This window comes from Branchiostoma floridae, chromosome 5, assembly GCF_000003815.2.
Source record: "Branchiostoma floridae strain S238N-H82 chromosome 5, Bfl_VNyyK, whole genome shotgun sequence".
Taxonomy (NCBI): domain Eukaryota; kingdom Metazoa; phylum Chordata; class Leptocardii; order Amphioxiformes; family Branchiostomatidae; genus Branchiostoma; species Branchiostoma floridae.
Window position 1 is genome coordinate 27,174,919 of NC_049983.1, and position 15,478 is coordinate 27,190,396.

General features: G+C 40.0%; 1 protein-coding gene across 10 annotated transcripts in view; it reads left to right on the forward strand.

Annotated features, from left to right (window-relative positions):
• LOC118415773 (IQ motif and SEC7 domain-containing protein 2-like) overlaps window positions 1–15,478 on the forward strand; it is a 129,238-nt gene that overhangs the window by 49,002 nt on the left and 64,758 nt on the right. The window contains exon 2 of one of the 10 annotated variants that reach the window (XM_035820591.1): window positions 8,475–8,497. The exons of 7 other annotated variants lie outside the window; for them this stretch is intronic. In XM_035820591.1, the coding sequence (XP_035676484.1) occupies window positions 8,493–8,497 (5 nt within the window). In that variant the 5' untranslated portion in view covers window positions 8,475–8,492. Of the gene's footprint in view, window positions 1–7,586; window positions 7,687–8,474; window positions 8,498–13,006; window positions 13,297–15,478 lie in introns of those variants that run through there. 2 more of the 10 variants (XM_035820583.1, XM_035820584.1) reach the window with 2 other exon arrangements.

Genomic DNA, 15,478 nt, shown 5'->3' on the forward strand with positions numbered 1-15,478 from the left:
AGAACTGGAGAGGAATCAGCTAATGTTAGTGACGAGACAAGCAGCTGAAACATATGATTGTAAAGTTTAGGGTAGCCAAATTGATTTATTTTGTCACCAGCATACATTTTGTAATTCCAAATTGAAAACCATTCTTCAAGTAAAAATCCAATTTTCCTGACTTTACTGCAATTTCTGCAAAGCAAGACAGACGATAATCTCAAACGCAGAATCAAAGTCACAAAAGTCATTGTCAAAATTTATCTTAATCATCCTTGGCACTTCTATTTCCTTTGAGTCAAAGACGTTACTTTTGGGGAATTCACACCATTGAAAGGAGCAAGATGAAGTGCAAGGCCTGAAGTTGATGAAATTCTCTGGATTCTGTAAATGTCAGTCCACATTTCCAGACTTGTGTGAGATGAGTTAAACTCTGTCACCTGTTCCTGTCGGTTAGAGTGGAGTTTACAAGCTTTCTGTGAGCCAAACTCAGGTTTGTGGAGTGTGTTTGTGACAGGGTGGCAGGATCTACAGGGAAAATAATTGTCATGGCAGCACCAACATGAAAAACTGACCAAACAAACAAACAAATATGTAAACATAAAGGCAATATTGTGTCAAGTCTTTAGCTGGATATTTAGACAAATGATCTTTTAAGCACATCATTCTGATATCACAGTGATCACACGCAACCTTGAAACTGATGAGCAAGTTATTATGTTCACAAACAAACAGACAGACAGACAGACAGGCACAAAAAAGCATAGCCTTCTTGGCAAAGGTAAATAGATAAGATCATTTGTCAGCCAAACTCAGGTTTGGGGAGTGTGTGTATGAGATAGGATGACAAGGTCTGCAGGGGAAGTGTCTTTCATGGCAGCACCGACATGAAAAACTAACAAACAAATAAAAACAAGTAGACATAAAGGGAATATTGTGTCACGTCTTTAGCTGGAGGTTTGGACAAACAATTTTTTAAGCTTTAAGCACTTCTATTCTAACATCTCAGTGCTCGCACTCAAACTTGCAACTGATGAATAAGTTATTCTGTTCACAAACAAACAGTCAGACAGTCAGACAGATACTCAAAAACATAACCTTCTTGGCAATCTTGGCAAAGGTAATTAGATAAGATCATTTAGAGGAGTGATAGTACACACTGAGAAGGAAAAGAAGTTTCTCAGTAAAGTTGTATTCTTTATCATTAAAAAGAACTTGCTGTGCAGTACTGCATCTGTCAGATAGAGGTCTCTCCTGTCCACTGAAACTCCCAGATTTTCCATGGGATGAAGTTGCCTAACTGCTTGACTGGAATGTTTTGGTCACGGACAGGGATTGCATGAAAAAAAACAGGACTCAAATATGGAAAGATTGGATTTATTTTCCCAACCCTTCAAACCTACTTGCTAATGTCACAGATAATGTGTGAATTACCTGGTTGTCATTTTGACAAACTGTTTTATAGATGGATGTTAAGATTGTCATAATGTCACATTTCTTCACATCCTGGTTATTATTGAAATCAATAAAGCTTAACAGCCTTATCCGCTCCCCGACATATTTTAAACTGCACTGTCCCCAGATACACACCTCCTGTCAAGTGGATTACTGTACTGCCCCCAGATACACACCTCCTGTCATGTACATTACTGTACTGTCCCCAGATATACACCTCCTGTCATGTGGATTACTGTACTGCCCCCAGATACACACCTCCTGTCATGTGGATTACTGTACTGTCCCCAGATACACACCTCCTGTCATGTGGATTACTGTACTGCCCCCAGATACACACCTCCTGTCATGTGGATTACTGTACTGCCCCCTGATACACACCTCCTGTCAAGTGCATTACTGTACTGCCCCCACATGACATTGCAAGCTGGCAGGTATCTAAAAAACATTCATTGCAATATTACCATGGAAACATCACATCCGACATCGCCATGGAAACAATAGTCATAAACAGCTGTCCTCCTCACTTTCATATGCCAAACTGTTTTCTTGTCGGCATGGAAACAGAAATGATAAAACTAAAACTATAAAAATGTTTGCAATTGATGAAAAGCCCTCATAGATTTCCTTGCAGGTGACTTTGGCATGTGTTTGCACATGACTTGGGTGGTGAATGTTTGTTTTTCTGCAGAGTTTGTGACATGAAAATGAGTTGATATTGTAACCGTGTTGAGTAGATAGGCTGAAGGTGACACCATCACTCACCCCCTGTAATAATTATCCTGTTCTGTAAGAGGAGGGAATGTTGAGGTGGTGAGTGACGTCACATTTACGTCAGGAGTGCGTCACGTGCAGACTAGTGTTGGGGTATCCTTTCAAATACTGTCACCTTTGGCAACTTATGAATGATAATTTTCCAGTAGACTTCAAGTAAACCTAATATGGAAATCCCTACACTTCAACACCTTACTGGATAAACATACGTATGTAATGTTACAAGGACACAGCTTTTAAAACATCATGCTTCGCTTTATATCATAGGATCTTTGGTTGAGTCATTATATAGATTGACATAATTATATAATATAATAATAAAATAGAATATGGTTGTTCAAAATTCAAAAACCTTCTATTTGTAATTTGATCACGTCCTCATCAATTTCACTGCTGTGACCATATACACACTTACTCTGGACATGATACATTGCAGGCCCTTCGTTGTGCCCCATGAAGGTTAGATGAAGTAATATGGTAAATAATGTCATAAGTCATGCTTATTTTGACAGGTACTGTAAATGGATTTAAGTTTGCAGGGATTTAATTTTGTGGTAGCGGGAAAATGTTCACGGTGGTTTCAAGTTTGCAGTAGCGTCATAGACTGTAGTCAAATAATATAATAATAATTATGGATAAATGTTCGCAGTGGTTTTAAGTTCCGGTGAAGTGGCCACCATGAAAACTGCGAACATAAAACCATCACAAACGTTTCTGCATTTACAGTATTCACAGCTAGCAGAGTGCTATCCAAATCTTTACCAAGGTTACCCAGTAACTTTGTCTTTTTACCTTTTTTTTCACTTAAAATCTGCAGCTACAGCATACATGCACCAGCTGGAGCTGCATGGTTACCTGGCAGTGTGTAATCGTTTGCTGGTATTTCCAATAGATATCAAATTGAATATAAATTCTAAAGTATTTAGGCCATCGGAGTATATTTCATTGGGCATAAGTATAGCAACTAAACAGATATCATGACAACAGTCAAACTCAGGTAAACATTGTACGACCGTGTATAAAATTATTAGCACTGAGGCATAAACCAGGCTTTGCTTTAAGTATGTTTTTCTTCAAATCAACAAATAGAATTGATATTGCCTTTAGTTAAAAGCCCAGATAATGAATAGAAGTGAAAAGTGGTGTCCTTGTTGTGCCCCTTGACTGGCTGTACCTCAGCATGACACGATCAATTGAGTACATCCCCCACCGACAACAGAAATGGACTTGGCCATTACAAGTTATTCTCTTGGTTATGGAACAAGTGGAAATGTAATCTCTGACACAAAAATTAGACCTGCCCAAATATTCAACTCCAGTCTTTGTCAAGTAATGAACAATGCACTGTTGACAATGGAGCTGATGAGTAAAAAATCTGGGTAAGTCCTATTTTGGTGTTGGAAATTACAGTTCAACTTATTCCAGAATGACTTCTACCAGCACAGATGAACTTTCAAGTCAATATTTTCATGGTTCTGGAACAGTACAACTGTAAGCCAGAGAGCAATTCAACTGAAGACAGAGGGTCAGGATCTGAGTTGCATACAGAAAGAGTCAAAGACAGACCCAATACAGTACCTCCATTTTTCACAGAGTTAACAAAAAGTACTTTAATTGGTGAAGGGAGGCAGGTTAGGAGGGATTCTGGCTGTGTTTTCTGACCGTGATTCATCATTCAAGCTGGTGCAATTTCCGAGTCCATTTTTCCTCCATGCAAAACCGTGAGGAGACAAAGTGTGTGTGTAATTTTACCTAACGTTTCACTCATGCCAGTACAGCATTACTCAGGAGCCCTTACCCCAGCTCCAGCACCTGTAAGTGCAGCAGATGGAGGCAGTTTATGGTACTTGTAGAAGGTGTAATTGTGCCAGATTGAGCCGGGACACCGTTATACTGATCCTCGTGTCTATAACCGGACTTTAGCGCCGGAGGAGCGCCCTGTTCACGAGCAGCGGCCTTCTCATGCTCCGCAGATGTGCCACTAATGGCCGTTATCGCCGGTTTATGGAGACGCATGTTTGTTTAGTATTCCCTACAGTGTGTCACAACTGTGTCTTACAGAATGTGTCCAGGGACACCTGAAAAGCAGTCTGTAGCCTGAGTGTCCTGCAGCATGTCGCAACTGTGTCTTACAGAATGTGTCCAGGGACACGGTTTTTAGCCTGAGTATGGTTTTAACCCTAAATGAAATGAAAATGAATATCAACAATCCTATCAGGGCGGTTATCTCCAATTTATGGAGACGCATGTTTGTTTAGTATTCCCTACAGTGTGTCACAACTGTGTCTTACAGGACAGTCCTGACAGGGTAGTCGTCCCTGGGACACTAGTTCAGATGCATTCTGCAGCTTTTCTTATCAAATGATAAAGAAGCAATAATGAATATATTTTGATTAACAAGATATTTTTATGGGCTAGACTCGTTCAATAGACTTCATTATCACAATCTAATAAAGACTTAAATTGAGTTCTTCTCCTACATGTCTAAGTTATTATTATTAACATATTAAGAAATTCTGATGCACTTGCAGTCTATTGTCAAATGGTAACTTCTTAGATTGATAGCAGATTAATTAAAAGTGTAGAAATGTGCACGGAAATGGATCAGACTGGGCCAAACTAGTTCAGTAAGCTGGTTGCCACTGTGTACAGCTCTGAGACTGTGTGACACTTGGTATTCCCCTCATGTCACACTACATCCCTGGCAGTATGAGGCCAGCACAGGATTGAACTGTTCATCTTGACAATTATTATTCATTGTCAAGCTCTTTTAATTTATTTCTTTTAAAGATGGCCCTGTCTGTTGAGGGTTGTGAGGTCAGGCATGTATAAATGTCTGAGAGTAGCAGGATGGATTGAACCCTCCCTGTAAAGCACCCGTCTCCAGGCCTCCTTGTGTTTAATTTACCAGCCGTGCTCATTAAGGAGTCTTCTCACACGTGAGAGTGGCGCCAACGTCTTATGAACTATTTCTTAATTCAGCTGTTCATTTAGTTTCTGTATAGTGGTAGCTTGTCTTCAAACTTTTCATTATACTATATAATTTATAGGACTAATCCATATCATATTGCTAGTATTAATTTCTTTTCTTTAAAGGTGGCAAAAAAAACAGACCCTCATGTCCATCCCATTTCCCCAGACTCCATCTCTCCCAGTCTCTCGCCATGTCACTCCACAATTGGGATCAATACCCTCCACAGCTAACCATCCACAGTAACCTCCAGTAACCCCCACTGTCCCTGTATCTAGGTGTGGTCTATATGTTACTGGGAGGGATCCATCTTAACTGTATATAGGGGTGCACGGAATCTAAATCAATTTTTTTTCTTTTCAAAGTGGACACCCCTTCCAGCTTTGATGTACTCTGTCTTCCCCTTAATTATTTTGCAAAAGTTTGTTTTCTTTTTTTGTTGTTGAAACTTGAGCACATTTTTTTTGTGTTTTGAGGTTATTAACAACCTGTAATTCCAGAAGAGCACAAATAAGTTCACTCAATTCTATGAACTGCAACAGATAGAACGGTGCAAAATTGTGTGTGATTTCAAAAGTTGCCACATTGAAAGAGAAGATAAGAAGTCCTAAAACTTAAAGTTTGTAGTTCTGTCCATCTTGTATCTTAGGTGTCTTACTGATGTCAACTGCACAGAAAATGTGCATGACTTTGTTCTTTTACTGTATTGTTTTCCCAGGGAGAGTAGCTTGTACTTGTAGGACCACCCCTGACCACCTGTTATGATGTTTGTTGGGGTCCACATTTGCATCACTATTCTCCCACCCACATGGCATCATACTGGATGGTCTCTAGTCTAGTCTGGAAGGAGCTTTAATTTCTGTGTTATACTCTCCTCCTTACATCACAAAACTCACATAACAGACATTTGGGGAGGCTTCATGATCATCTACAACTGTCTCAGAAAAAGAATAGGATCCTAAGAATTTAGAATTTAGAGTTTATCCTTTAGAGTTTATCCTTTAGAGTTTAGTTTTTAGAGTTTTTATTTTTTAAATAAATAAATAAATCCTTTCAATAGTTTCATATTACTATCCCTTTGCAGGACAGTTTTCTCAGTGTGCAGTGACCACCTGTTAAGCACAGGCTCCCATATCTGCTTTACTGTCCCTCCTCCTTAAGCTACTTATGTATAGCTCAAATGGTTCCTGTTGTGAAAGTTGTACTATACTGTGAACTCTACAGTACCATGATATAGTGATAGAAAGTTTAAAGAGAACCGTTTTTGTGTAAGTTTTATCTCCTTTGTACTGACCGCCTGTTTGCCCAGGTCAGGGTGCCATGTTTACATGGATATGTGCTACCCTTTACCGCTCATTTGGTCTCATTATCTCTTTTACAAGATACACAGCAACTTTGACTCCCCAGGAAAAGTTTAATTTCTGTGTACTGGCAGACTGGTTCATGTTTTGGTTGAGACTGTTTGAGATGTTATTGTAGTGACCACCTGTTAATCATATTCAGGCTCCACAGACTATTTCCACAGTAGTAAGGCCCATATTTATTTCCATGACTATGCCCTGGATGGTACGGCTCCTGTAGTCCCTTTGTCAGGCAGTCTGTTGTCAGTTCGGCTGCCAACTGGCCACCAGGACAATAGGGACCATCCACGAGTATGTCATCTGGGGACAGTCTCAGAAATGCTGTGATTTCCTGACTTCTTTTATTATAATAAACCACACTTTCAAATCTAAAATAAGTTTTCTAGATTCGTATATGAAGTCATACATTTTAATCTTTCACTGAAGATACGGCCGGGGAGATGTCAGTTGTGTTCTTCCCAAGAAAAATTATTCATTCTATGGAATCTTCCATTTGTTTTATTCTATCTAAATTTAGCGATACCTATACTTGACTTTGATTAAGTCTTTTAATTGTGCTTCACACAAATGATATAGTACTTCTGAAGTGTGACTTTCCAATCGTTTCCTCTCATTGCAGTTTGTGTTTCCAAAATTTACCATCGCCTGCTTACACTTTTCGGTAATCATTATGAATGGGAGTGATCAATACCGTTTTTCAGGACTTCTGAGACTGTCCCTTCCTCTGGTCCGACTGAGCCATTGTCTCCATCAGGACCAGTCGTTGTTCCTCCTCCGACAATGGACCACCTGCTGCGCACCATTCTTCTGTGCTGTAACCATGGCAACGGGCAGTTCTATAGAACTGCAGGGGTCCAGGGGGAGGAACAGTGTCGGGAAGTTGGCGCCAAGTCTGTCGTTGGAAGTTTTAGGCTCTGTGAGTTCACAGGAAGGTTGTACCAATGAGAGCAAGTTTTATGGAAGTAACAGAAGATCTGCAGGAGATAGGAGAGTTTTCAGCCTGGAGAAGTTGAGAGTTTGTGGAGAGTCTTAAAGTTTTGGAGGGATCCGTCAGATGGTGTTTGGAGGCATCAGTGGGTGCAGCAAGGCAGCCTTCTGCCTGGCCAGTCTGTTCGGCTGTCGTTACCTCCCAGACACCGTGACACGGTAAGAAAGCAAAGCTTGTGTTGGAGGGCAGACTTCTGTGGTGATGCTTGTGAGAATGTTTTCTGGTTGTGTGTGAGTTTGTTTCTACTGGTCCTAACACTCCCAGGGTTTGACATGTGGTGAGGATGTAACATTTTGGTGTAGAGAAACAAACACCAGTAGGTTTTCCCTGCTGTCACCCATCTGTTGCTGCCCCTTGGTGTGAACTGTGATCAACTCAAACTTCTGGTAACTTTCAGGTCATATTTGCTCTTATGGGGAGGTATCAGCGTAACATTCTGGAGTTGATACTTGATAGAACAGACCTTTATGACATATTTCATAAGAAGTCTTCTTAAGTAATACCTTTTGAGGGGAAGGAAGGGTCAGAAAAAGGAATATCGAGTTAGGTTGCTCAATGCAAACCCCTGGATATTGATGTCATGAAAAGGGAAGTTGTAAGCTAAACTAAAGTTCAGCTCACTGTTGAATGTAGACTAAGATGTCTTATTATGCAAGTTGTAAAAGAAGCTAATAAAGATATATTAATCATATTTTACTAATTATAGAAAATAGATTTGATCTCTTTTTTCTTTATTAATTCAAATGACATAATTAAAAAGTTTCTTGGAATGAACAAAGACATTTTTCCATTTTGTTTAGAAAACCTTAGGCTAGTACATGTTTAGAAAGTATGACTGCAACATAGTTACATATACATAATAGCCTGTAATAGTTTATGACTGAAGAAGATTTGGTACTTGCAGTTGGTGGCTGATTTTGTAATTTTTCTTCCATGCTCCGTTCAGCACCTTATAGTTCTGCACATGAGGTATGTACAGGACTTCCTTGATTTGTACTGGGCAGTTTCTTTTCATTCTAGCTAGGAGTGACATCTGAGTTGTTTTACTGATATTGTATTTACTTAGAAATTTTGTTCGTAGCCTTTTACTTCCAAAGGAATGTAGTGTCAGATGTTACCCATATTGAGATGACGCTGCTGTATTATAAAGCTGGTATATTACTAGTGCTTGCTGTACTTGTCTTCAGTTCTGTTTATTCTAACATCCAGACTGAGTGTAGCTTCTTGCCAAGGCCAATAACACTAGCCACCTTTTAGTTCAGGTATTGAGTACAATGTAGTTGGTTGGTTAATCGATTCATCAATTGATTGATTATCAATAAGTAGTGAAAGTATACCAAGTCATGTAGTACACGTTTATCTATCCTTATCTCCATTTTTCATTTTTTTATCATTTTTTATTTAACTGTAACAGTTTGTGCCTCTATCTCTTACATGTACATGACATATGTCGTTGTGAGTGGTTGTGCCTGATACAGACAGTAAACCCGGATACATCGGACTCCACACGGTGCCAGTTATAGCCCCACCAACCAGTGTATCACTCGGAGGTACTGCAGTGTCCGTGATGGACTATTGATTCTGTGCTGCGCTTCCAGAGTTAATACCATCCAACCTGCTTAGCTGTTACGGTAGGAAGGGATTGTGCAGAACATTCATGGTCATTTCCAAGTGAAATTAGTTTGTTGTTACCTTGTTGTGGACCTTAAGTACATTTGACTATGAAATGAGTTTACCTTGTGATTCCATAGATATTCGGCTTAGAAGTACAGCTTGTGGGGAAGTTTGAGCCATGTGAGACATGATATCTGAAAGAGTTTGTACAGAAGTTTTGAGCCCAGTTACAGATATCAGAAAGAGTTTGTGCTGAAGTTTTGTCTCCCCCCTTGACAGATTTCTGAGAGACTGTACAGGGCTCGAAATACTGGGTGCATGTGCACCCAGGTGCGCCCAAAATTGGAGCTGTGCACCCAATTATTTTCTGTGGGTGCACAGGGTCCTAGGTTTATGTATGTAAAGATATCAAAATATACTAGTATACATCATATTCTTGACATCTAAGTGTTAGAAAGGTAATAAAAATGTCTCATGGTCCTTGTTTAAGAATTGGATAGCTTGTAACTAAGTTTTGCTATTAGGTTATTACTTAAATTTAAGTGGTGCACCCAAAAATGTTTTGGTGCACCCAATTTTTTAAGCTGGGTGCACTGGTGCATCTAATCCCAAAAATGAATTTTGAGCCCTGTTGTATGTAGAAGTTTGAGCACTGTCTCCCCCTTGACAGATTTCAGAGAGAGTTTGTGCAGAAGTTTTGAGCGATGTTTCTCCCCTGTAACAGATATCAGAGAGAGTTAATACAGAAGTGTTGAACCCTTTAAAAGACCAGTGGGAAGTGGTTTAATCAGTCTCCGTGCCAGTACCAGTAATTGTGGTCCTGTTAGAACTGACAGCTCATCTGATGACTTTGGTCCAAAGTCAGGGGTCAGAAGAACCAATGAGATACGGGGGATGGTGTGCTACTGGTGGGGGAGGATCCAACTAATGGATAGTGCATTACATAATTACAGGGAGAATTATGTAACTAGAGATCCCTCTCCTAGTAATGACATCATGCTGGAGTCATCATGAAATAGTAAATTATCATCAAAACATAATCATCAAAACATACTACATTACATTATATCATAAATACATAAGAACATGAAGTCATTGGTGCACAGAGACAGTGAATTATGCAATGTATGGATGCAGCATAGAATCAGTAAAATATATATAATGTATAGAGTTAATATACATTTAGCATACCTTGAATACATCGTCTTGTACTTTATCTCCCCCCCCCCAAAAAAAGTATGAGATGAATGAATAGATAAAAACAGAGTTTAGTAGATCCTTAGAATTAGAAACAGTGAGTCACAGATGTAGGAGACAGAATACAAAATGTAGATCATGAATACATACAAACCAGTCACTCTATAAACATAGAAACCCGAGCCCCACTTCCCCACTCTATAAACATGAAACTCGAGCCCCACTTCCCCACTCTATAAACATGAAACCCGAGCCCCACTTCCCCACGCTCACATCAAAGCCTTAAACATGCTGACAGGCCCCGCAGTGCTGCAGGCATCTCAAAGTCATGTTCACCCAGCAGCATGGCTTCTCCATACTAATGCATACAGGACTCACAATGAGCCCCTCAGATCTGTCCGCCGAACAGACTTCGGAACCACTGCCATCTTTCACGGGGAGCGGGGTGTTGCGGAAGCTCGCCGTTGCCATGGCTACAGATTAGTGGCTTATGCGGGCAGACTTCCTGGGAGGGGCGTGTCTGGTTGAGTCAATCTGAGCTTGACCTTGAGGATGAGGAGTGGAATTGCTCCAGGGGGAGGGGGGCACTGGTTGGGAATGTACACATACTGGATGCACTAATGCTGCTGTTCACCTCCATGTCACTTGGGATTGTACATCTACATGTATTAAGACTGGCTGTATAACTTATTATAAGGGATTGTTTTTGCAATAAGATATCTCCTAGGGCTGGTAGTGTAGGTTTGTTTTTGGAGATGGTGATTTATAATATTATCACAATGTTATTACAGCCAAATTTGCTACCTTTCTGTCATCTCAATCATGTTCTGCTAACGTCAGGTTTTGGGTAGTTTTACGAGCGCTGTGATTTGTGTCTGATTCAGAAGCAACTTTGTCTGACCTATGGCCGGAATGTTATGTTTTAGCCCAGTATGTGTATACTGTTCTCTGTGTGTGTATACACTGTTCTGTGTGTGTGTTTATACTGTACGGGACATATAAACAATATAAATCAAGGAAATGAATGGATCGCCATGATTCTGTGTTTACGAGCCTCAGAGTGGCCTTCAATTGGTCGCTGGAAAGGGCAATCAGACCTGCAGTTTACGGGCCTATAAATCAGATACAAAGTTAACGGTTTGTTCTTTCTAAGTGCCTTTTCTTGTTGCTTAATTAGACATCTAACATACACAGACCCACTTTGTCCAGATTGTAGAATGATCAGTTCATATTTTATTGCTTGTCCTCATTATCAGTAAAAGAAGTTTATGCACACAAAGTCTAAATCAGATCTTGCGTTAACATCATTGCCCTAAGTACGACTTTTCTCATCGCTTTTGAGGTCTAATAATAACCTCTGATCTCAAGCTGTAGAATGATCAGTTATGTCTGCTATGAGCGTCATAATTTCGTCAGTTGTGGCACGCTGGAAAAACCAGATAAAACTAGAGTGGAAGCCGGGCCAATAACGTTCATGTAGTTACAGGACTGGTCCACTACAGAATAGGGGGGAGCAAGGATGGGCTACTAGTATTAACGTTTCTGTAGTTTTAGGACTGAACCACTGCAGATTAAGGGAGGACGAGCCATTAGTGCTCCTATAGTTACAGGACTGGTCCACTGCAGAATAGGGGGAACAGACCAATAACGGACCTGGTCCACTGCAGTTTAAGGGGGACGAACTATTAGCGTTCCAGGCCTGTAGTTTTAGGACTTGCCTACTACATGATGGGGGGTGTACCAATAACATTCATGTAGTTATAGGACTTGTCTACTGCAGAATGGGGGGAACCACTACAGATTAGGGGGAGGGACCTATCGACTTCCCTACTGACGTCTTTGGTTGGACTTGCCCACTAAAGGACGGGGGTGATGGGGCTGTTGTTAATATTATAGAAAAGAGCAGTTGCTTATGATTAATGTCAGAGGGATGGAAATCGAAAGACTCATGTCAAAATTGTTTGAATGTGCTTCATTAGATAATTTGTGCTTCATATTAATATAACATAAGGAATTTTTTCCTCTTTAGTTTTCCAACAACATTACCCTAGATTCAACACTTATGTAATGTCATGATATAGTTATGATATGCTCATGTCAACTTGTGTTAATTACTCCATCAGTCAAACGAGGCATCAGCCATGATGACAATCTGCTACAAATGCTCGCTACATTTTCACATTTTGCTACATCACATGCTTATCACTATATCAGGTTTCACCAGAGAATGCTTCACTAAACAAGGAAAATGTCTCAGTAACTGCGCACCCTTCATAAAGGAAAGGTTCGACATGACTTGTTTAGAATTAAGAAGGATGAAAATTGAACCTCTGAACATTTCCCCATTTAGGTACTCATTCATCAACCCTATCATTAACTTTAACATGACATTACAACGCCCTCCAGGCTTGGTCACCAAGCAATGTAAATATTTTACTCTTTCAAACAGAATCTACATTTGGTACCAAACATATTTGAGGAGAAAATTTAAACATATTACGTGACCTAAATGGAAGGTAAAAATTTTCCTCCTCCCTGCTAACCTTTAAAAATGGGCCGGTCCCCGTGAGCAGGCTTCACATGGGCCGCTCTGCTCAGTGGTCTGATTTGCATATGTTCCCTTCTCCTTGCCACAGAGTGTGTGTGTTGGTTAGGACTAGGTTAACTGTACAGAGTGCAGTATAGGCTGGTTGTGCATGCGTGAGCTGTGCTCACTTCTGGATCCGTGCCGGGATATCAGCCGGGGAAACCGTGCCGGGGGTGAAACATTGTCAGGCTGGGCCGTGTGCTGCATGTTTAACCTGGACTAGAGAGACTGTGTGTGTGTGAGAGAGAGGGAAGGGGAGGTACCGATAACCGGCCACACACCAGCGTACCAACATGCAGCCCTCCATGTACAGGGACTACTTCGTGCAGCAGGCTTTCCTGGACTTGTATGAGAGCAAGCGCAGGGACCGGTACGTAGGGATCATGCTTGTACTGTCATATTATAGGTTCTTTACCGTAACATTCTGAAGTAAGATGAAGCAAGAGGGCTGGGAGAAAAACTTGAATCCGACTATGTTCCCTCTCAGGAACTAAGTGCATGGTTTATTATAAGGCCACAGCAATTTAGTTTCATGGTTCATTTTCAGTAAAAAATATAGAAATGGGACCTTATAAACGCATAAGGCAGGGAGGAAATTTGGAATGACTAGTATTTAATCCATAAAACTGAGTGCACCAAGGCAAAACCCTGCTCTTCAGGATTTGTTTTTACTAAATAGAATGTTTTTTTCGAAGAAGGATATGAACCAACAAATCATACTGGAATGGCCTGGTTTCTTTAAATGAGAGAGCCAGGAAAATAATTTAGCGTGGCCGTATTTACTCCGGTTTGATATGATGAGGTAGTTGTTGGTTTTGCCCTGTCGTGTGTGCCAAACAAGGAAGGTGTTTACGCTTGTTCTGTCCGCTAAGTTGGAAAAACGTTGGCAGGGTTTTAATGTAGTTAGAAGTCAGTGTCGCCTCTGTTCTGTAATGTTCATTCATGCGGTATCTGTCATAGCGGTGTGATGTTAATTCATGTGCATCTGTCTTATGTAGCGGCCAGTAAGGGTCTTTCTGAGTCTGGTGAACAGCAGAGCTCACAAGTATAATATGTAACCTTAACTGCACTGGTTCCTGGTTATGACAAAATATCGTCAGGGCTCAAAATTCCTGTTGGGGCAATTGGTGCACTGGTACAGATAACCTTAATTAAAATTTAGGTGTACAGAATAAAATTTGGGTGTGCATTCTTGATTATATATAACCTATTCCTCTTCAAAGTTGGAATCTGAAATTCTATGGCTAACCTTAAATAAGTGATAAAAGAAAGGCTTAGTAATTAGTCTTTTTCCCTGGTGCTTTTATGTACATAATTGATATGTATATGCTAAATCATTTTATTGTATATCAGTATCAGTAAGCATAGACACAAATGTCTTGAGGTACACCAGTGCACACACACTCTAAAATTTGGTGAACAGCTCCACCTTTGATAAACATAAGTGCACATGCACCCAGTATTTCTACCCCAGTAAAGTATGCTTGAAACAATATTTAAATGTTGTATTAATCTGTTAAGGTTGTAGAGACAGACTTTTCTATAACTGTTTACTGTACAAGTATATATATACAATATAAACATACTGTACTTAAGCACCACAGATGCTTATTCAAACAAGACCTCTCCTGAATAACCAACAAGGTGTGAACGTTTATTCCTGTGAAGGAGGTTTCATAGGCCGATCATTTCATATTAATAATGCATATCATAACCGAGCCGTGACGTGCCGTCCTCTTGACACGTCCGACCGTAAATAACTCTGTCACGGTACCGACAAGGTGACTACAGGAGGGGGGGTGTTTACCTGTGAGAGGAGTACAAACATTACAGGGAACTATTTATGTACATGGCATGTTCAGACGTTTTGCAGTGCAACTGGAACGTTTTGATTCAAAAGTATACATGATTTTTTGCTTATTAATGATAATAATATTTCATCTCAGTTTGCATACAAATATCAGTAAGGGATACCTGCAGTGTGTTTTGTATGAGAATTAAAAGAAGCCAAATGTCAAGTTAGAATTTAGAGTTTGCTTTTAGACTAGAGTACTAGACACTTGCAAATATTTTTTTACAATTATATTTGTATGTTTCACTTGCAATTAGTCCTCCAGCAAGAATTTGCAATAAACTTGATCATAATAATTTATCCAGGCATGCCTTAGCAATTGTTACCCCAACTTATTAAAGAGTAAAGTCAACAAAACCTTTGGGTCTGTTGTTTCACTACTCAGTTGTCATAACATTAAATTTTGCTGAAATGAAAATTTTCAGGACTCCACACTTGGAGAAGACAGGAAAAGCAGGGAAGGGTGGCCTGTGTGTTTGCACACTTTGTAAGTGTGTGGATTTCCTCCCAGACACATATTTAACCAGTCAGTCTGGTCCTGCATGGCAAGTGCACCAACAATGGACTAGGCTAGGGTTAGCCTCATGGTGGTTACAGACATTTTTTTAAAAAAAATATCCCAGAAACGGTTTTGTCACAATTCCTATATTATTTGTTTGTTTGTTTGAACCTTTATTTATTCATGAAAGCTCAAATCGGC